At 41.7% G+C, this 27,464-nt stretch overlaps 2 protein-coding genes across 2 annotated transcripts in view; both read left to right on the plus strand.

The window, feature by feature from the left end:
* LOC117360389 (TRAF3-interacting protein 1-like) overlaps positions 1-22,668 on the plus strand; it is a gene marked incomplete at its 3' end in the record, with an annotated part of 741,717 nt that extends 719,049 nt beyond the window's left edge. The window contains exon 13 of the mRNA XM_033944098.1: positions 22,567-22,668. Within this exon, the coding sequence (XP_033799989.1) occupies positions 22,567-22,668 (102 nt within the window). The remainder of the gene's footprint in view (positions 1-22,566) is intronic.
* Positions 22,669-22,691: 23 nt separating this feature from the next.
* Positions 22,692-27,464, plus strand: part of LOC117360686 (TRAF3-interacting protein 1-like) — a 60,087-nt gene continuing 55,314 nt past the window's right edge. The window contains exon 1 of the mRNA XM_033944882.1: positions 22,692-22,791. Coding sequence (XP_033800773.1) covers positions 22,712-22,791 — 80 coding nt within the window. The 5' untranslated portion in view covers positions 22,692-22,711. The remainder of the gene's footprint in view (positions 22,792-27,464) is intronic.

A 27,464-nucleotide genomic window follows, 5' to 3' on the forward strand; every position in this document is an offset into this window, starting at 1 on the left:
TTCAAATTCTGATTTTTAGAAAATGCAAATCTAGGGGGGTTCTGAAACTCCAGATGATATTGCATAATGTCCCAATGATGATTAATGACAAGCTTAATTAGAAAAGCGAAAGTGGAATATAGAAGAACACATACTAGAGCTTGTTTTGTACGCTTTATGGATAACAGAAGGGGGATACTCTTTTTCTTGAAATCTGAGTTTCATATTGCTAGCTTTGCTGACATATTCATCAACTGTGGTACACAGTCTCCTAAGGTGTAGAAACTGGCCCATTGGAATATTATTCCTTAAGTGCTTGGGATGAAAGCTATTATATTGCAAAAGGTTTACGGTAGATGCTGGTGTAAAACAACCCCTGATGTAAAGAGATGTTAATATCATGGTCATAGTAAACTGTAAATTCTTGTCACAGCCATCAAGCCATTCTAAAAATTGATTAAGACTAGCAAGGCAAGCAGGAGAGAGCAGCACAGAGGGAGAAATTAGAAGGCAAAAGGAAGGGGAGGCAATTCAGAGCTTGAGAAAGGAAGAGAAGAGGCAGGATACTAGGGGAATCAGCGAGAGTTAGCTCCACCCACCCCTGACATCAGACATCAAAGCTCCCCCTTAAAAGTGGAGGGGCCAACGACCGGGACACATTGAAGCTTGGCAAGGCAATCAGGAAAGAGCAGCACAGAGGGAGAAATTAGAAGGCTTTAGGAAAGGGAGGCAATTCAGAGCTTGAGAAGGGGAGAGAAGGGAAGAGAAGAAGCAGGATACTAGAGGAATTGGTGAGAGTTAGCTCCGCCCACCCCTGACATCAGACTTCGAAGCTCCCCCTTAAAAGAGGAGGGGCCAATGGCGCTCAGCCGTTCGCGCTCGCCTTATCGAGAGCGCCTTTGCAAAGGGCCTTGAGAAGGGACCACAACAGGCGCAGAGGACAAAGCAGGTACAACACACAACCAGGAATACACAGAGGATACAGAGAACACACAACCACGTGCCACTAAAGGAGAGCAGAAGGAGGACACAGCGGACACCAGCACTAACTAACACAGAACACGACAACATTAGTCAACACTGGTCAAACTACTAATAGGGAAGTAGCAAGCAGCTAATAGGGAAGTAGCAAGCACAGAAGACAACACACACACAAGCTCGCCTTTGTGAAGGAGCCTTAAGAAAGAGCCGGGAAACTCGGTCGCCCAGCAGAGCAACTTAGAACAAAAGCGACAAGTCCTATTTTTAGCTAGCTACACAGCAGAGCACACATACTCACATACTACACACCTAGAGGAGAAACAAGCACTCACAGGTACCAACACAGCAACACCAGCAGACTCACAACAAACAGGAAGACAGCAGACAGGAAGTCAGAAATCATCCAGTCGACAGACAAATCACTCAAGACAACTCAGAAGGGAAGCAAGAAATGGAAGCCTAAGGAAGTCAGAAGATGAGCTTTCCAGTCTTCTGTACCCGCTGGATTCTGCCCACCCCATGTCTGCCTATGACTCTTAAATTCGGGGCACTTGCGGCGCATGCCACAAAGGCGTGCGCCGAAGAAGCGCACTTAAGGAACAGGAACTGCTCCTTTGTGCGCCAACTGAGGGCGCCCCCACCCCGAATATCATCTCTTTTTTCTACTGGGAAAAGCGTCAGACATCAAATAGGTAGTAGCCCAGTCTCCATTATCTTAGTATCATTCCTATTGTATCTTGTACAATTTGTTAGATTAGATTTGCTTGCACACACCAACTCTATAAAAGCTTATACCATGTCTTCTCAGTTTTCTAACATTCTGGTTCTCTGGGGCCACCGCCCCCATAACCCTAAAATACCCTCTCTTTACCAATCAGCTATTACTAATGTTTTCACTACTCTCACCCCCCTCTCAATTACTATATAAATAATACATCTTTGAAATTAGGGCTTATAAACGTAAGATCTCTTAAAAGTAAATACCATCTCATAAAAGAAACAATCCTCTCTCATGATTTACATATCCTTTGTATCACTGAATCCTGGTTAACAGAAGGTGATGAAGCCTATCTCTCTTATTGCTGTCCTTCAGGCTATTCATATTTATTTAATCATCGTCATAATCGTAAAGGAGGAGGTTTAGCCATCATACATCGTGATAATTTGGTCAGTACTATAGACCATTCTTCCGGAAATGTAATCATCGAATTCATCCAAGTCAGACTTAATACCAAACCAAATATTGATATACTACAACTATATATTCCCCCACCTATCGGTCAAAATAATCTAACTCTTCTCCAAAATTTAATCTTTGATTTCTGTTCCTCATCAAGCAATCCTTTGATCCTTGGTGACTTCAATTTCCACTTTGATGACTCAACTAACCCTTTCACCAATGAATTACTTACACATACCAACACCCTTAATCTTCAACCAGCAATCCAATGCCCAACTCATTCGGCAGGACACACACTAGACATGATCTTAATCCCCAAAGCCCAAAGCTTTACATATTCTGATCCTCATATTCTACCAATTCCTTGGTCAGATCACTACTTTATTTTAATCAAGATTCATTCCAAACATAAAATTAATCACTCACAACCCCAAAAAAATTCCTATCGGGATTATACAAAACTGGAATTATCGAACATCTCTCCCCTCTTTAATCCAAAAACATTAAAATTAAATGCCAACACTTTAGAAGAACAGCTTACTATTTGGAATTCTGCAATTCAATCTTTATTGGACAATGAAGTACCTCTGATTACTAAAACCATTTTCCTCCCATAAAATCCACAATCCCTGGTTCTCAGATGAGCTATTGTTGCTCAAAAGACAACTAAGATCTCTTGAGAGGAAATGGTGTCAAAATAAATCACCCATTAATTTAAAACTCTATAAAGAACACGCTGCTTATTATAAAACTAAAATTAACTATGCCAAAAGAAATTATTATTCTACAAAAATTTTAAAAGCAAAAAAACCCTCAATTCTCTATTCTATTCTAAAATCCATTGCTCCTATCCCTCAAAAACAAGATTCTAGTTTTAAGAGCAGACCAACAGCCCAAGATCTGGCAGATTTCTTTTGTAAAAAGATCAGTGATATATGGAATAAACTCAATCATACGCCATCCAATGTTCCTACTAGTATCTCTACTGACGGCCAACGTCCCTTTGCCAAATGTTCCACTTTTAATCTTTCGTCATTAGCTGACATTGAGTGCCTCTTTCAAAGAGTTAATCTAAAGGGCTCTCGTTTAGAGTCCATTCCTCCACTTTTCTTAAAAAATTTGTTTTCATGCTTTGGGCCTTTTATACATTCTCTTATATTAAATAGCAATTCTCCCGATAATAAAAGATCATAAATCCAGCCTCAAGATTCCTGGAAATTATCATCCGATAGCCAATTCCTAGCAAAACTAACTGAAAGGATAGTATTTGATCAACTGTCATATTTTGTTGAATCAACTAATGCACTTCATCCAAACCAGGCAGGATCTACGAAAAACCATTCTACAGAATATTCGCTGATTGGTCTAACCACCAACATACATAATTATTTAGATCATCACAAATATGTAATTCTTTCCTCATTAGATATGTCAGCTGCATTTGACACCATTGATCATGCCTTACTTCTCGACAGACTAAAAGCCATAGGTATCTGTGATCAAATTTATGATTGGTTCAGATCCTTACAGTCTAATCGCTTTTCTGTAGTTACTTTTAATAACCCTGTCTCTAAACCTTACACCCTTAATTACGGTATTCCACAAGGATCTATCCTGTCCCCACTGCTATTCAACATCTTTTTGTCCCCCCTTCTGACTTTATGCCAGTCCATAGGCTTCATCACCTTCACTTACGCCGACGACATTCAACTTTCCCATCCTCTAAATCCAGAAAATAAAGATGAAATACACATCTTTCAACTTAAAATTAGAGAAGGTTAAACAATGGTTTAATTCCTATATGCTAGCCCTAAACATACAAAAAATAAAAGCTCAACCATTTACATGGAAACAGGGAATAAATTTGAGTGCCCCCTTTATCCTTGTTAACACTCACCTAGAACTTATATCATCTTTAAAAATTCTTGGTGTCACCATCGATAAATTCTCATACCACGAGCCAGTGTTCTCCCCAGGGCCTTTCAGCCGGGCGCTACGCCCGGCTAATTTAGATGACCGCCCGGATGACATCTATGCAAATCCTGCTGCTGCTGCCGCTGCTCAACATAACACAAAAAAAAACACCTCTCACCGGCTTAGAGACGCGAACTCAGTGATTTGTATTTATTTCACAGGCAGCTGCCTTAGCCCGTAGGGAACTCATACTTCGGGGCTCTAAGGTGTGTGTGCCGGCTTCCCTTCTCTTCCCTCCGAAACTGGAAGTTACGCACACCTTAGAGCCCCGTAGCATGAATTCGCTACGGGCTAAAGCAGCTGCCCGTGAAATAAATACAAATCACTGCCAATTTATAAGCACGGGATGGCACATCAGAAGGGCACTCCTCAGGTTGCCTCCATTTTTCCTCAGGAGGGTTACTGAGCTATTTTGCTGTTTCTTTAACCAGGCTCTGTCCTTTGATTGGGAAAGCAGAATAATCGTTGAGTGTAAACAACACCTCCCACAAAACTGCAGATAATGCCTCTGCTCAGATGTGTGGCTTCAGCGAGTCTGGGACTCCTCTGGGAGAAAAAAAAAGTGTCAAATTCCCTTCAGTTCCGGCAAGCAGAGTGATCAAGACCACGTGGGGGGGTTTCTGCCTCGGGAAAGTTTAGTTTTTGGTCTCTTGGATTGTTACTCGGTTTGTAACGTCATTTTTTTCTTGAGAGGGAACAGAATCCGAGTTGTGCCTCTGCCACTTGAATTTCATGGCAAAGGAAGGGGGTCAGTTGCTCTGATCTTTCCTAAGTCACAGCAAATGCCCATCGACCCCCAAAGGGGGCAGGACGACAAGTCATTATTAATCAGTTGTATGCATCTATGAGTAGCAAAGAGAGTTTTCTCACTGGGTTCCAGTGCTGTTTGCTATTTGAACTGCAATGCTTAAGGTGTGCAGCTCAGAAGAGAGGTGTTTTTTTATGTGTAAAAAAAAATTCCTATCCCTTAAAATACAGGGAAAAAATCTTGGCAAATCATCAGATGAGAGCTGCTACTTGAAGCTCCTACAATGGTATGATTTTGAAGTGCAGGGATTTTCATGCTGTGCATTGTGCACAGATGTTGGTATGAGTTAATGATCGCGCAAACTGGGCTATGTGCAGGGCTGCTGGTTCCAAGTCCTGCAAGAAGGTAGAGTAGTTCTATGACAGAAATCGAGTTTTCTCTGGGCTATTTTCAAAACTTCAGGCCAATGAAAAGTTTGTGGGTGCTTTCTCTTTGATAACTGGTACACCACATCTATCATGAAACTAAGACTAAGAGCACTGAGCACTTTCTCTTTGAAAAAGTCATCCAAGAAAATAAGTATTCCCATAGATTTAAACCTTCCTTTTCTGGAAACAGCATCTGGGTAAATAGCTTAAAAAATTGCTCTCAATGCATAGACTTTCCTAAGTTTGGAGACTGGGTAAAATAAGGATTGTCCGGATCCCACAGACCTCGCACATCTTTGTGGCATGGGGTCTGCAGGGCATTTTAACACCCGCAGACCTCACGGTTCCCGCTCACCCTTGAAGTAAGCAAATTTTTAAGGATGTGAGGTAGAGATCCGCGAGGTTCATGGGGCCTGCAAGATCCTCGTTTTACCCAGTCCTCTAGGTTTGTGTGTTGTCATTATGCATGTCATGCACAAAATACATATTTTTTGTGGTGTTTTGGGGGACACGAGTGACTAATTATACTTTTCTTGGGTCTCTATTTAGTATCAAAGTTGTTCCTTAAGGATCTTTTTCCTGTACATGTTCTTGCCCTAGATGGAAACACCAGGGATGGACTGTCATAGGAAAGGAAGGGCAGAGAAGGTGGACAATGGATGCAAGGGTCAGAGAGAGGGTGGACAGTGGATGCAAGGGTCAGAAAGATGGAAGGGGTAGAGAGCGAGAGGGCAGAGGCTGGGTGGAAGGGGCAAAGAGAGATGATAGATGCTGCATGGAAGGGATTGAGGACAAACGCTAAATAAAAAGAAGAGAGTGAAGAGAAGATGATTAAAGCAGAAACGACAAAACGTAGAAAAAATTTTTTTGTTGCTTTACGTAGTATCAAGTAGTTTTGTAACTATTGATTAAAGTTTATACATAGGAAATAGGGCAGTTTTTTGGGACTAAACCCCTTTCCTCAGGTCAGGACAGGATACCATAACAGCTGTATACAGTACTGTCTTGAAGAAAGATTTGGTCTCTGAAAGCTAATTGAAAAATGGATTAGTCCAATAAAATGGTATTTTCTTATTTCTCATTATTTGTTTTATTTCTATTTGTTAATTTGTAAAGTGGTGATTGTTATATATCAGTTTTTTCAAATTTACATCTACTGTCTTTATATTTTGCACAGTAATAGGGGACATGTGTCACTGTTTCTGTGGTGTTGCATTGTATGCAGTCTGGTTTCTTGGCGGTTCAGTTTAACGTTTGTCTACATATTTCTATTTTTAGTTTGTGGTTATTCCATATTGGACAAGGGTGTATCTGTGTTCTGTGTGTATAAAAAGGACATGGCTTTCTGTTAGCAATGACTGTACAGGATCAATTGACTGTGCAGGATCTGGCTTTAGTTTTACAATGTGTGTGTTGGTGTTCTAGTGCTCACTGCAGTGTTTAAGATGCTGCTTTTTCCTAGGTGCACCCTTGTTGTGTGACTCATGGATTATTACTAAAAATATATTTTTTTATTTAGAGAAGGGTTTAAAAAAAATGATCAGCACTGGCTGTCATATATACTAGGTACGCCACAGGGTTTAATGACCCTATTCTTACTTTACTGTTTTCGTAGGCTACAACTACCACCACCACCACACCCACACCCACTATAAAGAATTAAGTTAAAGTTGTATTAACATCAAGCAGCTTTCAAATGACATTATAAGCAAATAAAAATAAAATATTTTTAATACATTGCTAATTATTACCTGCATCTTTACCTAAACTGTTTTGCTCTAGCTTTCACTTTGATCTTAATCTGCTACTTTATTATTTTGCTGTAGTGCAATCACACAGGTCTCCTTCAAGGCTCAGTAACATCTCTCCATAAATTATATGGAAGAGGTCTGGAAGTGGGGATTGCATCTACTGTATTTTATATCCTCAGTGAGACCTCAGGAAGGAACCTAGTGATCAAAACATTATTAGAGGTGCTGTAGAGCCGTTTCTTGTATGACTGGATGAGCTATATTTATTTTTTTTTACTTTGTTGTTTAAATTCATGCAGAAATAAATGGCTAGATTGAACCCAATGACTTCATTAACGCATTTCCCTTTTTTAAACCTCTATACCATTTGAAAGAGGGCACGTATCTAATTATTCACTTCTAGAATTGGATACTTCTTAAATTTAATAAATATATTCTGGCACAAGTGTCAAACCTTAAAAAAGGAAGTCATATTGAGCATTGGAAAACAATAATAATTAACTAATAAAAATAGTACACATTTAGGGCTCATTTTACAAAGGTACACTAGTGTTTTAGCGCGCGCTACCTGAAAACTACCACCTGCTCAAGAGGAGGCGGTTGCGCCTAGCACACGGGGCATTTTAGCGCACGCTATTCGGTGTAAAAGGAGCCCTTAATTTTCTCCACTACCAAATTTCCCCACCCCGCCCGGCTACTTTTTCATGCCACCTGGCTGGAAATAATTTCTGTGGAGAACATTGCCACGAGCATATAAGTAATATCGTAAAATCTTGCTTTTTTAGATTACGTATGATTTGGTCAATGTCTAAGATCCTAGAGCCAAAATCTCTAAATATTCTAATTCACTCTTTGATTACTGCAATTCGTTATTAATAAATATTACACAAAAGGAAAAGAAACTATTACAAATTATCCAAAACACTGCCGTTAAACTTACTCATAATGGTAAAAAATACGATCACTTTACTCCGTTTCTAATCAAATCTCACTGGCTTCCTATCAACCACCACATTACTTTCAAAATTTTATTATTAGTATTCAAAACCCTTGATACTAACGAACCCCAATTTATTAATAATGTACTTATTCCTTATAGTACATCACGTTCCCTTCGGTCCACCAATCTAAAACTTTTAGTTGTTTCTTCCCTGAAAATTATTGGAACTCGGCGACAAGATATGTTTTCGGTAATAGCACCTCAACTTTGGAATTCCTTACCTCTGCAATTGAGAGAGGAAAACAACCTTTGTCATTTTAAAAGTAATTTAAAAAGGTTTCTCTTTAAAGACGCTTTTAATTTATAAATTATGTCTTAAAGATTTTGCTTCACCCTTTATAGATATAATACTATAGATATAATAGATATTTATCTTCCCTTTCCTAATGTTTTTCCCTTCGTTTATGGGTTTTCTCTTTACCCTGGAAAATACTGAACTATAGTTTTGCCCTTTTTTGCCTAGTGTTTCGGTTGGTCTGTATGTCTGTTAGTCCCAATTATTGTTTTAATAATAAATTTGGTTTTTTTCCTTTAAAAACGTGGAGGGGCATAATCAATAAAACCGTCTAAGTCCCTTTTTGGGCTAAGTCCTTAAACGTTCAAAGCAGAAGCAGGGAAAATGTCCATAATCAAAACAAACGTCCAAAAGGAGTTTTGTTTTGATTATGGCCTGCCTCTACTAAACGCCCAGATCACCACTACGTCTACAAGTACACCCCCACGACGTCTACACTTTTTGCCCATAATGAACCAAAAAAACACCTAAGCCCTAAACATCCAACACAAGGGCTTTTAGGCGAAGGAGGAGCCAGTCCTTCGCCTAAAAGCTGGATTCTATAACCGGTGTCTGTCAAAAACAACAGAATCCCCCCCACAACGATCCAGGCAGGAGAGTGCCCACGAACCCCCCAATGACATCGGGGAAGAGGGAGCTCAAGCCCTCTTGCCCTGGCGATTGTGCCCCCCCCCCATGCCAGGAGGGAGCCCAAGCCCCGGCAACCCCCCTCCGACACGAACGGGCCAGGAGAGAGCCCAAGCCCTCCTGGCCCCGGTGACCCCCCCGACTGGATTGGGCCCCCCACCCCCACTACAATACGGGCAGGAGGGATCCCAGGCCCTCCTGCCCTCGACACAACCCCCTTCCCCCCAATGATCGCCCCCCAGAACCCCCGATCGGCCTGACCCGCGACCCCCCGGCCGACCCCACGACCCCCCCCCACCCTAAACCCCCTTCCCCATACCTTTAACGTTGGCCAGACAGACGGGTGCCAAGCCCGCCCGTCCGGCAGGCCAGCCGGGTCCAGAATGGGGCCGGATTGGCCCAGGCGGCAGAAACCCCGCCCACAGGTGGGGCCTGAGGCATCTGGGCCAATCAGAATAGCGTTGGGTGGGGCCTTAGGAACATGGGCCCAACCTGCACTTTCCCCTCCTCTAAACACGCCTTTTTTCTTTCTGTGCTTCTAGAGGCAGGGGAAAGACCTAAGCTGGTTTTAGATACGTCTAAAAAAACAGCTTTGGTTATAGGTACTTGGACGATCAGGCTTTTTGATTGTCCAAGTAGCCATTTAGGACACTTTTTAGACGTTTTTTTTTTTATTATGAACCCCATAATGTATAAATAAATGTGTTCTTTTTATGCTGTAAATCGCTTAGTAAAAATTAGTTAAGCGATTCATCAAATTATAATAAAACTTGAAACTAATAATCAACTTTAAACTTGACATAGGGAAAGGGAAATGTACCAAAACCTTAACCACGACCTTAAACTTTAAAAAGGGAAGATACGATAGCATGAGAGCCATGGTGAAACAACGGCTCAAGAAAAAGATGGACAAAGTTAAAATGGTAGATCAGGCATGGTCCCTACTGAAAAATACTATCACGAAAGCACAAAATCTCTACATTCCGCGGATTACATTACATTACATTACGGATTTCTATTCCGCCTATACCTTGCAGTTCAAGGCGGATTACAAAAGAATTGACTGGACATTTCCAGAGATGTAAACATTTCAGATGAGATTACTGGACATTTTCCAGTGAGGATGCAATTTTTTTTTTTTTTTTTTTTTTTTGGGTAACTGGAATTTTCTGGGTGAAGGTGAGAGGTTGGAGAAGTGAGCTGGTGGTAGGTAAGGGGGTTAGGATTTTTGGATGAATTTTTTGAAGAGCAGGGTTTTGATTTCTTTGCGGAACGTCTTGAAGTCGTCCGATGTTGTCAGCAGGTTGGAGACGGATTGGTTGAGTTTTGCTGCTTGAGTTGCCAGAAGATTATCGAACATTTTCTTGCGATGTGTGCCCTTGAAAGGGGGGAAGGTGAAAGGGTTAGGGGTTCTTCTGTGTCTTTTTGAGGAGAGGAAAGGAAAACTAAACTGGCATGGCTTACTAGAGAGGTGAAGGAAGCCATAAAAGAAAAGGAGGACTCCTTTAAAAAAAGGAAATGCATGAAAACAACTGAAGCTTGGAACAAACACAAAGATGATCAGAAGAAATGTCACAAGGCGGTGAGGGATGCCGAAAAGGACTATTAGGAGAAAATAGCGCAAGAGGCCAAAAATTTCAAGCCCTTCTTTAGATACATTGAGGAGGGGGAGGAAAGTCCTGTAAGCTCAGGTGAAGACCCCTGAGAATTTCCCAGTCACAGCAGTAGCAGGCCAAAGCAAGGCCAGTACAGCTAAGACCTAAAATGGTTGCTGAAAAAGCAAATGGGCTCTCTGACTAGAAATTGTCAACTCTGAGAGAAGCTGTGAACTTTGAAAGACACTTCTACTTTTTCTTAGAAGCAAAGGCAAACAGAGAGCATAGTTAGAGAGAGAAAAACAATTCTAATGAAAAATATAAGCAGCATGATAACTCTATGAAAGTTTCACCAGAGGAAAGACGAACCACGGACAGAAGTATATAAGAAGGCTAACCACAGAGCTGGAAAACCGTTAGGCCCAGGTGCTCGAGGGAGGTTCTTGATATATTAAGAGAACATTTATGGGGAAGTGAGGGAGAAGCATATGAGGAAAGGCGTGACACAGAATCACTCAATTATATTAACCAATCCATAGCTTAATATATGAAATAATGAATATGATTAACCAATGAAAGTGTGAAATGTAACATGCACCAACGTGGGCCAGAGCTGCCAGAATCATATAAAAGAAAGCTCCCTGGACCATAGTTTCAGAACTCATCGGAAGTTCTCCATCAGTCTGTCAAGCCTGGTGTATGCTCTATCACTCTGTATGCTGTGTGATATGCTACTTGATTATTAAAACTCATATTAGTTGTATCAGCATAAAGAGAGTTGAGTGGTCTGTCTAAGGCCTAGGGTCTTCAATGTGAAAGGAAAAAAACCTGCAAAAGAGGCGGTGGGACCGCTGGATGACCAGGGAAGAAAAGGGTACATCAAGGAAGACAAACAAATTGCAGACAGACTAAATTCCTTCTTTGCATCTGTCTTTACGAAGGAGGACACTGCAACAATACCAGAAGCAGTGAAAGTGTTCAAAGGAGTAATAGAGGAAAGCCTCACCACAGTAGAAATGGACTTGGACCAGATATACTACCAGATCGACAATCTTAAAAGCGACAAATCCCCTGGACCTGATGGAATTCATCCGAGAGTCTTAAAAGAACTGAAGGTTGAAATCGAAGAGCTTTTGCAAAAACTTGCCAACCTGTCAATTAGAACTGGACAGATACCGGACGATTGGAAGATAGCGAACGTCACGCCAATTTTCAAAAAAGGATCAAGAGGAGAACCGGGCAACTACAGACCTGTGAGTCTTATGTCTGTCTCTGGAAAGATGGTTGAAGCATAGGCCGGCACTTGGATACACACGACCTGATGAGAGCTAGTCAACATGGCTTCAGGAAAGGGAAATCATGTTTGACGAATTTACTTTAATTTTTTGAGACGTGAGCAAACAAATTGATAGTGGAGAACCGGTGGACATAATATACTTGGACTTCCAGAAAGCGTTCGACAAGGTTCCACATGAAAGACTTCTCAGGAAACTACAAAGCCATGGAATAGAGGGAAATATATTAAGATGGATAGGCAAATGGCTGGAGAACAGAAAGCAGAGAGTGGGCATAAATGGGAAGTTCTCAGACTGGGAGAAAGTGACTAGCGGTGTGCCCCAGGGCTCGATACTTATGCCCATCTTATTTAATATTTTCATCAATGACCTAGAAGAAGGAACATCCAGTGAGATCATCAAGTTTGCAGACGACACAAAACTATACCGGGCAATCAGATCGCAGAAGGATAGCGAGGAACTCCAGAATGACTTGTGTCAGTTAGAGAAATGGGCGGAGAAATGGCAGATGAAGTTTAATGTGGAAAGTGCAAAGTAATGCATTTAGGCAGACAGAACAAGGAGCGCGAGTATAGAATGTCAGGTGCAACTCTGGGTAAGAGCGAACATGAAAAGGACCTGGGGTACTAATAGATAAGACCCTGAAACCGTCGGCACAATGCGCGACAGCGGCAAAGAAAGAAAATAGAATGTTGGGCATGATAAAGAAGGGAATCACTAGTAAATCAGAGAGGGTCATAATGCCACTGTATAGAGCAATGGTCAGACCACACTTGGAATACTGTGTCCAACACTGGTCTCACTACCTAAAGAAGGATATAAAACTGCTCGAGAGGATGCAGAGGCGAGCAACGAAGCTAGTTAAAGGTATGGAAAACTTGAACTACAAAGAATGACTTAAAAAACTGGGACTATTCTCCCTTGAGAAAAGGAGACTGCGAAGGGATCTGATTGAGACTTTTAAGATAATAAAAGGAATCGACAAGATAGAGAAGAATAAAAAGTAATTTACGATGTCAAATGTGACCAGTACAAGAGGTCATGGACTGAAACTGAGGGCGGACAAGCCCAGGACAAACGCCAGGAAGTTCTGCTTCACGCAGCGAGTGGTGGACACCTGGAACGCTCTCCCGGTAGAGGTTGCTGCGGAACCCACAGTTCTTGGTTTTAAGGGCAAGATGCACATCTCCTCAAAAGATGCATAGAAGGATACGGGTAACAGTTCTTGGTTTTAAGGGCAAGTTAGATACACATCTCTTCGAAAGATGCATAGAAGGATACGGGTGACTAACCTTTTTTTTTTTTTCTTTTCTTTTCGCCAGGTTACACCTGGCTGGGCCTCCGCGTGAGCGGATCACCGGACTTGATGAACCTAAGGTCTGATTCTGAGATGGCAGTTCTTATGTCAGGTGCAACTCTGGGTAAGAGCGAACAGGAAAAGGACCTGGGTGTACTGATAGATAGGACCCTGAAGCCGTCAGCACAATGCGCAGCAGCGGCAAAGAAAGCAAATAGAATGTTAGGCATGATAAAGAAAGGAATCACGAGTAGATCGGACAAAGTTATAATGCCACTTTATAGAGCAATGGTCAGACTGCACTTGGAATACTGTGTCCAACATTGGTCTCCCAACCTAAAGAAGGATATAAAACTGCTGGAGAGGTTGCAGAGACGAGCAGCAAAGCTAATAAAAGGTATGGAGAACTTGGAACAACTTAAGAGACTGGGATTGTTCTCCCTTGAGAAAAGGAGACTGCGAGGGGATATGATTGAGACTTTCAAAATACTGAAAGGAATCGATAAAATAGAGCAGGAAAAAAAATTATTTACAATATCCAGTGTGACACGGACAAGAGGATATGGACTGAAGCTAAGGGGGGACAAGTCCAGGACAAATATCAGGAAGTTCTGCTTCACGCAACGAGTGGTGGACACCTGGAATGCTTTCCCAGAGGAGGTTATTGCGCAATCCACCGTTCTAGGATTTAAAAGCTAACTAGATGCACATCTCCTTACGAGAGGCATAGAGGGATATGAGTGACTAAAATTACACCTGGCTGGGCCCTAGCATGTGCGGATCGCCAGACTTGATGGACCAAAGGTCCGATCCAGAGATGGTAGTTCTTATGTTCTTATATTATGGGCCTGTCCATACTGCCAAAATATCATCGGTATAGTGTTTCCAAAACATGTGATGTTGCCAGTGTTCTGAAGGATATAGAAAAATGCGTTCAAATTTGGACAGGCGATAGAAGGGGCCATCTTGGCCCCCATTGCAGTGCCTTTGATTTGTTTATAGAACATCGTATTGAATTGAAAATAATTCATACCCAACGCTATGGAGGCCAACTGTATCAAAAAATGGACCCTGATTTCGGATAACTCTAAAGCTCGCAATTCTTCTGTATTGATGTCAATAGCTTCTTTTTGTGGTACGTTGGTATGTAATGCTATGATGTTAAGAGTGATGAGTATAGCGTGAGATGGTACATTCTGAAAGTTAGCCAAAAAATTAATCATGCTAGCAGAATCCAGCACATACGAAGGTGCCAATGGGACTCTATCTTTAAGATATGTATCCAGTATTGCAGATAATGGTTCCAACAAAGATCCTATCCCTGAGAGAATGGGTCTCCCGGGGGGATTTATGAATCTTCGGAACAAAATAAATCACAGTTATTCTTCGATGTTTGCAAAATAAGAATTTGAATTCTCTTTCAATAACAACTCCCGTTTCTAATGCCTGTACTAAAAGATGAGAAATCACATCCTGAATGTGCTCCATAGGATCGCTCTGTAAGGGTTCATAATAAGTGGAATGCAATAGTTGTCAGGTAGCTTTTGCTATGTATTGATCAACATCTTGAAGGTCACCCCCTCCCTCCTCCCCACACACACCTTTGTCAGCTGGACGGATAATAATACTCTTATCTGCTGCCAAAGACTGCAACACTGCTTGCTGGGTCTGAGACAAATTGAAACGTGTGGAAAGAGGGTTGTTCTCCAAAATGCCTACATCTCTCAATACCAGGTTCTCAAAGGTTTGAATATGTGGAGGGCACCATGTAGATTTAACCTTTAGAGATTTGTCATATGTGGGTGGTTGATTTATGGAATTATCTTCATTCTGAAAAAAGTTTCAATTTGCACATTCTGATGAATTTGTAGGCACAAATGAAAGTCCTTTATTTAAGACAGAAAGCTCCACAGTTGTCAGTGTCCTATGAGAAAGATTAAAACACATTCGATGTCAGGGCCCTGCACTGCCCTGAATCTCCCCGAAGTCCTGCCACCCTGCACTGCTCTGAATCTCCTGCTCTCTGCCCCAAAGTCCTGCCGCCCTGCACTGCCCCGAATCTCCCCAAAGTCCTGCTGCCCTGCACTGCTCTGAATCTCCTGCTCTCTGCCCTGAAGTCCTGCACTGCCCCAAATCTCCTGCTCTCTGCCCCAAAGTCTGCACTGCACTGCCTTGAATTTCCCCGAAGTCCTGCTGCCCTGCACTGCTCCGAATCTCCTCTCTGCCCCGAAGTCCTGCCACCCTGCACTGCCCTTCCCCGCGGGTTAAAACCACAGGCTTGCAGGGCTCAAAACTATAAAAAATAAAAAATATCACGGCTCTGATGGTCTGCGCATACGCGATCCATGCAGACAGATGGGGCATTCCTCCAATCACCCCATCTGCATATTATACTTTTGTGAATTTGTCGGACTTGGCCGGATTGGGCCCAATCCCTTAGTGATTCCCTTTGTACCCAGCCCTTTGTACCCAGCCCCTCCCCCGTCAAACTCTGCACCCAGCCCCCTTCCCTCGCTCACTCACTCTGCACCCTGCCCCGTCCTCCTACCTCCTCTGGCCTGAAGAGTAGAGAAAGTCAAAGTATAGTGTCCAGGGAACAACAGCAACAATGCAAACAAGAGTCTCTTTCACAGACTTCTCCTGATACGGCCCAGCACTGTCACTCTGCTCCCTAAACACACTCCCTCAGCTCCAACACAAACTCTTTCCCTTCTATGCTTCACCTCCTTTCCAGCACAGATTTTCTCCGAGAACATAAGAAAAGCTAACTAAGGTCTATTGAGCTCAGCACTCTGTTTTCTTCTGCTGCTGAGCATCAATGATCAGGAATGCGATTTGGCGCTTCTGCTCGACGCTCATCAGCTTCTTTGAGTGCCGAGTAGGAGCACCAAAGCGCACTCCTGCTCATTGATGCTCAGCGGCTGAAGAAACCAGCTGCGACCGACTGGGTTAGCAGCGGGGCAGGAGCGCAGAAAGCTCACTCCTGCCTGCTGCACCACCAGGGATAAAAGTAAGAGGTAATTTTGGGGAAGGCCACAGCCCCTGTGGTCCCCCCCTCCGTTCTGACGCCTATGCACTGTCCCACTCCCAGCACATGGAACTCAGATACATGCAGCTGCAGGAATCAGCACACACTCTCCAGCTTAAAGCACACAATGCAAACACACACAGACAAGGCAGCAACACAGAGCATGGTGACTGACTGGGAGTGGACAAACTGGAACCGTGGGTGAGACAACAAGCAGGTAGGAAGGGAGGTTGAAAGGATTGACAGGTATGAGTGTGGTATGAGAAAGGTAGGGGCAGGTGAGAAGGAAAGGGGATGGTTACAATCAAATCACTAGTAGATCAAAAGATAATTTGTTCCTCACCTTATTCGCTTTTAATGTAGATCTAAGTCCAGGCATGTTTTCAGATGCTATCTGTTATGGTGACAGGATGCACATCCCCTGACGCCACCCCTGGATTTTGGTGACTAGAACCGGGAGATGCTCTGGATGTTTTGTGAATCACACAATGCACAATAATTAATCCAATTTAAGGGTGCTCTATCTGATATGTCACCAATTCTCAACTAGATAGTGAAATTTACTATCAGTTATTTTGCAAAATAACTGATAGTAAATTTCACTATCTAGTTGAGGATTGGTGACATACTGGATGTTTTGTGGCCATATGTGTGTTGATTTCCCTGTTTAATTATTTATACTTTTTTTTTTGGGGGGGGGGAATGAGCCCCCTATAACACTTCACTAAAACAATTAAGCAGGTTTATAAAACAGCATCACAGAAATGCAGGAGAAAGAAAACAATCAAAATATACATAACTGAAATAAAGTTACAATCCTTGCTTAGAAAAAGAGGAACACACATGATAAAATAGTTGGGAAAAACGCACACCCATGCCTCACTCTTTGAGCCTTACTCCCAAACACCCAAGACAGCAATTGCAATTCTCACTTTAACAATAATTGAGTAGAGCATTTCACAAAATAATGCCAGATAAAAGCTGATTTCCTTATAGACTGCAATCTAATTCTAGAAGAAAATTATGTAGATGAGAGGTTTTCCTGTGAAGATATTTGTGGAACATAAGAAGCTAAATATGAAATACGATAAAGGGGAAATCTGGTAGTGCACAAAGAACAAACACTCCTTTTTACTTCCAGACTGCAAGGCAACAAAAGAGAAATGTTTTAAAAGAAGATTTAGCCTTTCTATAGCCACTGTTTCTGAATATGAAGTTCTAGAGCAATATTACATTACATTATGGATTTCTATTCCACCATTACCTTTCGGTTCAAAGCGGATTACAAAAAGAGTTATGGAAGAAGGGCTACAACGTTAGATCAGAGAAGGTTTCCAAGAGAGAGAAAAGTAGGATCTGGGGTTAGGGAGGGGATGGTAAGAGGGGTGTTAAGCTTTATCATGGTATTAAGCTTTATTAAGGGATTTCTTGAAGAGTATAGTTTTTATTTCCTTTCTGAACATCTTGTAGTCTGGGGTTGTTGTCAATAGGTTGGAGACTTGGTTGTCTATCTTCGCTGCCTGAGTGGCCAGTAGTCCGTTGTATAGTTTTTCCCGTTTTACTTCTTTGATTGGTGGGTAAGTGAATGGGGTGTGTGTTTTTCTATGCCTGGTAGAGGTGGTTTGGATGAGGCGGTCATTTAGGTAGGTTGGGCTGTCTCCATTTATAGTTTTAAATAGTATACAGTAGAATTTAAATTGTATTCTTTCCTGGATTGGAAGCCAATGAATAGACGAGTCTCAGAGCTGTATTCTGAATTGTCTGTAGTTGTTTAATCATTATTGCAGGGCAGGGGAGGTAGAGGATGTTGCAATAGTCTAGGATACTTAGGATTAGAGATTGTACTAGGAGCTGAAATTGTGTTTTTTTTTGAAGAATTTTCGGACTTGTCTAAAGTTTTTCATAACTGCGAAAGATTTCTGTATTGTTTTGTTAATTTGTGGTTGCATGGTGCTGCCTCTGTCAATAGTCATACCTAGAAGTTTTAGGGTGGTTTGCAAAGGGTAGTTGATAGAGTTGATTTCTAAGTTGGTTATGGTTGGGATTTTGTTATTTTCTAGGAGGATGAATTTAGTTTTGTCTGGGTTGAGTTTCAGTTTGTGGTCTTCCACCCAAGTCGTAACTGTAGCTAGAGTTCTGTGTAGTGTGTCCGACATTAAGAGCATTGGTTGGTCGAAAGGAATGAGGATGGTGATGTCATCAGCATAGCTATAAGAGGTTAGGCCTTGTTTGTTCAGGTAAACGCCAAGAGAGGCCGTATATAGGTTGAAGAGAGTAGGGGACATTGGGGACCCTTGTGGAACGCCGCAGGGGTTGGACCAAGGTTTGGATTTTTCTTTGTCTGATTTTACTTTGTATGTTCTGGATTTTAAGAAACCTTCAAACCATGAGTATACTTTATCTGAGATGCCTATTGAGTCCAAGATTTGCAGTAGGATGTTATGGTCTACCAGGTCAAATGCCGCCGTCAGGTCCAACTGTATGAGCAGCATTTTTTTTCCAATGCTGAGGTGTTGTCTTGCTGTGTCGATAAGGGAGCCTAGTAGTGTCTCTGTGCTGAAGTTAGTTCTGAAGAAGGATTGCGTGGGATGGAGTAAGTTATGGTCCTCGAGATAGTTGGTGAGGAATTTGGCTACTAATCCTTCTGTTAGTTTGATATATAGAGGTATTGAGGCTATTGGTCTGTAGTTGGATGAGAGGTCTGTTGGTCCTTTTGGGTCTTTTAAGATTGGGGTGATGATTTCGCTGAGGTCATTCGGGAAAATGCCATCTGTGAGCATGGTTTGTATCCAGTGTAGGAGTAAGGTACGGAACTTAGTGCTCGCTGATGACAGGAGATATGGCGGGCAGTGGTTGAGTTCACATGATGCGTGGCTGTACTTCCAATGTATCTTAGGGAATTGGGACCAAGATCTGTCTGCAGCACAAGATTCATTTTCTGTGGGGAGTATTGTGACTTCGAGTAGGTGGGTTGGGTTACTAATGAGAGTAGCTCTGGTGTTTGTAATTTTATTCTTGAAGTGTTCAGCTAGGAGGGAGGCTGAAGGGGAGGAGTTATTGTTAGTGGTCAAATAGGGTATGGTGTTAGTTAGATCTTTTAATATTTGGAATAGTTTTTTGGTGTCTTGGGTTTCCGTGCCTATTAGGTTGGTGTAATGTTTTTTTTCTCTTTTCTTTTAATAGAAGTTTGTATTGTTTGTTAATTTTTTTCCAGGCGGTTTTCGTGTGATCTTGGTTGGTTTTTCTCCATTTTCTTTCCAGACGTCTACATTGTCTCTTGAGTAGGAGTAATTCTTCGTTGAACCATTGGTCTGATCGTCTGCATGTTATGATTTTGGTTCGAAGTGGGGCTTGTTCATCAAGGATGTTGTTGCTCAAATAGCCCCAGTGTGAAATGAAGTCTTTGGGGTTGTCTTCTTGGATTGTTTCGTCTAGTTTTGACCAGAAAATTGCGGGCTCGATGCGTTTGCGTGATGTGTAGGTTACTATTTTGGATATTGGTTTGGATTTGTTTTTGGTCCAGATGATGTTGAAGGTGTAAGTGTAGTGGTCTAACCAGAGGGATGGGGACCAGGTTCCATTAGATGTTTGAATTTCTGAAGTAGATGTTTGATGGGTCATGAAGGCTGCAATGTCCAGTTGGTGTCCTTTCTCATGAGTAGTTTGTGGGTTTAAAATTTGGAAGGATAGGGCATTGAGGAAAGAAAGTAGATTGTCTACTGGCTTGGATGAATGGTCTTCAAGATGAAGGTTTAGGTCTCCTAGGATAAGATTGTGTGCTGCTGTAAGAGAGTTTTGGTATATGAAGTTTTCAAATTCGGATCTAACCATGGCCCAGTTTCCTGGTGTTATATAACAGAGCATGCAGTTTAGTGAGTTTTTCAGTGCGGTGGAAGAGATTTGACATGCTAAAAGGTCCATGTAAGGGGTGGAAGTTTTTTCCAATATGTTTTAAAGTTAGGGAGTCTTTGAGTAAGATCGCTAATCCACCTCCTCTTTTTTTCTCTCTGCAGGTCACTGTAATTTTGTATCCTTTTGGGCAGACTTCTGTAATTCTTGGGTCTGTGTCCGATGTTAGCCAGGTTTCTGTGAGGAAGAGGCAGTCTAGGTTTTCTTTTTTTATCCAGGTTTTTATAAGTTCTGTTTTTGAACCAGGGGCTCTGACGTTTAAGTAGGCACAGTTAAGGGTGGTGGTTTCTGTTGGTGGTTGTGAATTGTTTTAGGGTAGATGAGTGAATTTGGGTTATGGTGCGGTTTGGTCACTATAAATATCTAACTATGCTACCTAGGCTGGCCCCAAAGGAGTTCTACAAAACCATCGAGAGCAAATTATCAGCTTATCTCTGGTGTAACAAGACCCCTCGCATTTCGTTGAAAATCCTTAAGTCCTCTAAAGAAAATGGGGGCATGGGATTTCCGGATTTTTTTCCTTTACCACATCACATCGCTCCTTCGCTATAGCTCATTGTAGACCCAGGACCCTTCCTTATCCCAAAATCTAACTGCCTGGCTTCGCATTGAACAACATATTGTGCGGCTGATTCCGCTATCTTGCTTACCGTTCCTCTCCCCCTCTTCGCTATCCTCTAAGTCTGTTGCCATCTGTGCTACTCTCCAAGCGATCCAACATTTTGATCATATTTCTAGATCCGATAGACGACTTACGGCTTCTTCTCCTTTATGGAATAACTCCTCCTTCCGAATTGATAATCGTTTTATTTGTTGGGGCTCTTGGATGGATAGGGGGATTTGGACATTGAATCAGATCTTGGACAATGGGATGCTCCTTTCTTTTTCTCAGATCATGGACAAGTTTGCCCTTCCTGGACAAGTTACCCTCAGAATGCTTTCATTGGATACAACTCTCTCATTGCTTGAAGAAATAATCTCCCTCCATCTTTACATATCCTCCGACTTCTGCCTTTATGACATTCTCACATATGGGTCTGGTACTTGATCATACCACGTCCCTCTTTTATAAAGAACTCCGATCCCATTTATATCCTAGATCCACGAGATCTACTGATGCTTGGTCATCCCACACTCCTTGGCGTGGTTCTGACCAGGATTGGGATCATTATTTCAGTAAAATTGTTTGTCCAACGGCATCTGCCAGCTTATCTCAATCTTTATATTTTCTTGCTTATAAAGCCTTCTGGACGCCCAATAAGATGTTTATGGCAGATCTCAGAGATTCCAATCTATGTTGGCACTGTGCGTCATAGTTAGGGGATCTTCATCATATGATATATGCATGTCCCATTCTTAAGGAGTTTTGGGCACGAATATGGCGCCTTATCCACCGTATTATACCTATTTCCTCTGAATTCTCATTTGATATCTTACTTTTTAGAGCTTTAGCGGTGTCAGACCCTCTTTCTGCTAGTCAACAATCTCTTCTTAATATACTGATCGCTATAACGATTCAAATGATATTTCACAATTGGAAGTCTGCAGACTTACTTAATGTTGTCTTCTGGTGGAACACTGTGCTTATGATCCATTTGTATGAGACGAAAGCGGCAGAATTTTCAAACAGAGCTCTGCTTATTTCCCGAATTTGGGAATCTATTCAACATTTCTCTCCTTAACCGTTGTCTTTCCCTATGGTTCTGATGGTACCGTCTTTATCCTCTTCCCTTCTCTGCTACCCCATATGGGGTCGGGATGTCCATCCTGCACTTTTTATATAATTGCTTCACTTCCTTAATATCTCCATGGCTTTGCTCTTTTTCTTCTCATCTTTCCTTTCTCTCCTCTTTTTCTCTCCTCTTTTTCTCTTCCTCTTCAAGATTATATTTGGTCCCTTTTGGACCATCTGGTTATCCTCCTAAGGTTCTATATGAGATATTTTGTATATTAACCTTCTGGATTTCCTGATGGTTTTCTTGAACCTCATTGTTCACTTGTTATTTGATGTTTCTGCTCCATTATTTGTTTCTCTATTTTGTATTTGAAACTCCATTGCAAATGCAAGCAGTGTCTCACTTCTGGTTCACCACACAATTGTTTCCCACGTACACACCTTTATAGGACCCCCAGGGACCCCTGAAGAAGACTTTTTGTCGAAACGCGGACCGTGTTGGGTCCTGTATCCCTAGCGGACTAGGTCCTTTAAGGCTCTTATGTGGATGATTTACTTTTATGTGGATGGAATTATTTTATGTGGATGATTTTAGTGTACCTTTGGAACTTTGATACTTTCAAATAAAGTCCATTTAGGAACATCGTCACTCCACAGAGTTTTTTTGATTTTCTTTGAAACTCAATAAACATATTTGAAATCGAAAAAAAAATTACTATCCCATAATGTGTGAATTTAATTATTTGAATCTGCATTGTTGACTGTATCATCTAAGTTCTTAATTTTCTTTTCAACTGAAACTAGGGGAAACCACAGTTGTCTGATGCAGCAAAGATGAAGGAAAAGGACATAGTATCAAAAGAGATTGAGAAGTTGCGTACCTCAATTCAAATGCTGTGCCGCCAGTGCCCCTCCCTCTGGGTAAATCATGAACTATATTCAGGAAGATATGGATGCCATGCAGAATGAGCTGCAAACTTGGTGCCATGAAAACCGCCAGCATGAAGAGGCTCTACTCAAGGAGCAAAGGTAAGGAGAAAGAATACAATATTAGAGACGTGTCCCATATATGATACTGATGTCCTGCAACACTTAACGAATAAGGTCTTCAGAATTACATGGGTCTAAGGAGGGAGGTTATCATCGTGGGCTGCTGTTAAGACAGGTTATTTGATATTAACTTTTACTGTTTTATCACAGATCCCATTTTATGCAATGAGAGTAAAATAACATATGTTAATAGTAGGTTCCTTTGATAACTTGCCCCCAAAGTCGGCATTCTGAAAATTGTTCACTGTCTAAATTCATGATTCACCACTGCTATTTCATCAACTGCTGTTTCATCAAGGATACACAGAGAATCACAAATGATTGTTACAGTTGTCTGAATCTATCTTCATTTGGGTAGGTAGAACCAATGTTTCAGCCATCATGTTGTGGCTTTCTTCAGGAAATGCTGCGAGGTCTGCAGTTTTCTTTATATATATATATATAATGGGCCTTGTAACTTGATTTGCTGGGGTTTGAGGTGATTGAGGCAGGAAAGTTTGTTGGTCATGAATTTGAATTTGGGCAAGAAAGTAAAATTCATGACACAAAACTTTCCTGACTCAATCACCTCAAAACCCAGCCAATCAGGTTATAGGACCCACTATATATAAAGACAAACTTCAGACCTCACAGCATGCCCTGAAGAAAGCCACAGCATGATGGCTGAAACATTGGTTCTACTTACCCAAATGAAGATAGATTCAGACAACTGTAACAATCATTTGTGATTCTCTGTGTATCCTTGATGAAACAGCAGTTTGATCTACAGCAGTTTGATCTACAGCAGTTTGATCTACAGCAGTTGATCTACAGCTGCTGATCTACAGCAGTTGATCTACAGCAGCTGTATCTACCTTTCCAGATACAGCGAGACCCCAGGCAACTGCAACAACCATGACACCAGCCATGGAGGCCTATAAGAGCAGAGAATCACAAACTATTAAACTTTTCTAACATGCTGTATGGAACAGGGAGATTCAACATCATAATTGTTATACAGAACCACTCACATTAGTTCCATCCTCCCCACAAATGCAAATCCCATGGTCACATTTCTTTCATGGAGTGTCATGTGACTTTTTAAAAAATTGTTAAAATTAGTGTCTTTGCATTGCACCTTGGGTCAGCTTTTTCACTTGACATCCATATTTTTTTTCAAAGAATTTCAGATTTTCTGTTTTTTTCTACAGCTCCATTTTACACTGTTACATTTGAACAGCACTGATTGAATTTTGTTAACATCAAGTAATTTCATTTAACTGCAGCTATTTTTTTTATCTGTTAACTCAGAAGCAGAAGGTAGCTAGTGGTTTCGTACATGTATATATTGTTTATATGTAAGATGAAGGTTTCATACACGTAGCCAATACAGTTACACAGTGTTGAACACCAACGTGTAGGATATTTGCATGTTTGGACCATAGAGACAATGGGGTCAATATTCACTGTGGTTTAAGTGGGCAGAAGAAGCTCGCTATTCAAAATTAAAATAATAACTCTGCCAATTTGCATATTAACAAAAACCTATAATAAAACAATATTTCTTTACCTAAACACATTGGTTGAACCTTTTAAACAATTAAGAAAGAGTTAAAACATAATACAGTACCAGTATATAAAATGCCAAAACAGCAGCGTGGAAGATAAACAAAGAGCAGTCCTTTAAGAAAGTAGTGTTTTTAGCTTCTTAAAAATTCCCAGCTGTTTAACATTGTTGCCCAACAAGGCCACGTTCACCCCGTTGACTGTGTCAGGGGCAATAGATAGTAAAACAATACAAAAAAATATATTGTGTTACTAGAGAGTAACTACGCAAATACTAAAGCACAAATAATACATAACCTCACATATGTTAAAAAATGCACAATCAAATTACACAAATAAAAATATAAATAAACTTAAACCTATACAATGGCCAATGTCTCTGGCTTTAAAAATGCAAATATCCTACATGTTGGTGTTCAACAATGTGTAACTGTATTGGATACGTGTATGAAACTTTCATCTTACATATAAACAATATATTAAATCCTAAAAAAGAAAGTAAAACCCCAAATATCTTAAAATAAAATAGATTTAGACTCCCCCAAGAGGAGATGGTTTATCCATTTGTGTTAAATTCCAGGTTCCATCAAAACTCAGATCACACGTAGTAAAATAAATCATTTCAACCTCAGTGTCAATCAAATAACAATAAGAGATGAGTTAAAGATCAAGAAAATAAATTGAAAATTATAAATTACTTACTTACTAGTTCCTCAACCTAGTGTTATTTGGTATGACAGCCCACATTTAAAGCAAAAAAACAGTGCATATGTCACACTCCACAAAAAACTGTTTTTAAGTAAATTCAGGTCCGTTTGCCAATTTGAATTTTTAATTAGATTTTTTTCAACTTTTCCCTGCTTCTGTAAAATTCAAAATTTTGCCAGGAAAATTGCTGGAATGGAGTCCTTAGGGTCTCCTTGTGTGGATTGTGACAAACCCGTAGCCAGCTTTATCCCTGTAATGGATAAAAGCAGAGCACAGTCTCTGGTCAGGAGAGCTGACCAGGTTAAAAGTAAGGATAGTGAAATGGCTGACTACCCCTCAGACAGTGAGGTAGAGCAGGAAGGGTTTAAACCTAAGAATATACAGCAGAGAATGCCTTAGCAGAATAAGTTCATCAGAAAGCCTGATATGACTTTTACTGAGAAGTGGATACCTAGTCCTGCAAGGTATGCACATTATCAGCCTAGAAGAAACCAGCGTTATTTTCCCTAGGGATTTCCTGCCCAACCCCCCTGCTCCTAGGAGAGAGGTGTGGGGCTATGACACACGTAAAAGCAGAGCCCTGAGAGAAGGGACAGGAATAGAGATGAAGCTGAGGAATCAAGGAAAAGGCACCAGCAGCATAGCAGAGAGGCAGATGAGAAGTGAAGTCTCCCTCCTCAACCCCACAGTAGTGAGGACATGGAGATGGCAGAGGACTTCCCAAGCCTGACCCCAGCTGCATGAGAAAGCTTAAGGCAATGGACACCACCGAAGTGCTTCTGGAAGCTGACTCTAACCCAGAGGGAATGGAGGTTAGTCCATGAGGGGAAGTGAAGCAAAGCTGTGTTTGTGTGCTGGCTCTCTGTAACCTGAGACCAGCTGGCCTTGATTAAGGAATGCAGGAAAACCTCTCTGGTTTACTCAGAGACTGCCCCTGCCGGAGGTTGTTGTCTGCTATCTTTGATAGTATGTTAAAGCCTTTGTAAACCTAACAGCTTATCAATACCCTGCTGTGCTCCATCGGCTGGGAATCTCAGCTGATGCTAATGAGCCTAGGAGTCTGCTCTGAAAACTAGGCACCTTACCCAGCAAGATTAGCTGGGAAGCTTGGAACTTTATTTCTAAAGTTTGGAAGTTTATTTTCATGGCATTTCTGTTTATGTGAACCCTGGTGAAGAGGACTTTATTTTAAAGCAGAGAAAGCCCAGGGAATTGGAACTGCATGCCATGCTTGGTTTCTCAAGCCATTTCTGACAAACTGTATGCTATCTTTTGTTTTGTGCTTAATTTTTTTTTTTGCATTCCATGAGGGTGGCTGAAAGTATTTAGACCCCCCACCCCTGCCTCAATAAAGCCTGAGGATTAGAATTGGAACATACTTGAATTGTGTCTCACCTTTTTATTGGCAAAGTATCCCAGTGTGGCCTGGCAGGACTAGGCAGGAGCCTAGGGCTGTTTTACCTGAAAAGCCTTCCTCTGTCCTGGGGAAGCCACGCCAATAGATCAAGATTCAGCACAGCTAAGCCGCCTGCCAGTCAGAGCAGGGAATAGCTGTGTGACAGGATTCATACCAAATTTGGGAAAAAATTGCCGCATTTATAGAGCGTTTTTGCACCACATACCGCGTGGCATAGTCAGGGGGGGTGGTAAACTATTGGTTCAGCCTCCCCTTCACAAAAGCAGATGATTACACACTCAGCTAGCCCATTGGGGCGGACGCATTTATTTTTGGGGCTTGGTTCTGCGGCTTTGTCTGTCTGCCGCAAGACGGATTCTCCGCAGCCTAAGAAGCACCAGTGGAGTCATCTAAGGGTGCCTCTATGCCCAGGGTCCAGATACCTTCTCAGAATTTAGGACGATTTTGCAGATCCGTATTTTACTCCAGGGTTCCGGCCTGTTGGTTGCTTTTCTGTTTCTCCTGCATCTCATATCTCGGCAGACTGAGTAGCTTCGGGGAGGGGGGGGGGGTGTCGTCTCTGTACTTCCGTCTTCGCCATTCCGGGGTCCCAGTGGCTGCTCTCGGACCTACCTGATCCTTTTTTTTGTTCAGTGCTGTACTTCCCAGATTTGGGAATATGGATTTAAGTGCTGGATGCACAAGATCCCTTTGGGGCACCAGATCCTAGAGAAGATCTGACTGTCAGGCACTTGTTTAAGTCTGAGACGCTACAGGATCTCATCGCTGTATCTTTACCAGAGTTGACTGTGGATTCCTTTTCATTTCTTCAACTTTTACTCCCTAGCTCTGCAGCATTTGTTTGCAATCTGTGACTTTTCGTGGCATCCAGATATGAGTTCATAGTTCCATGAGCACTTTGACTCTCTGGAGGGTCCTTTATGGAAAGCTCGGGCTATTTCTAGCTTGCATCCTTGGACGCAGGAGTGTCCGCAGCTTTGTG

Source organism: Geotrypetes seraphini, chromosome 5, assembly GCF_902459505.1.
Source record: "Geotrypetes seraphini chromosome 5, aGeoSer1.1, whole genome shotgun sequence".
Taxonomy (NCBI): domain Eukaryota; kingdom Metazoa; phylum Chordata; class Amphibia; order Gymnophiona; family Dermophiidae; genus Geotrypetes; species Geotrypetes seraphini.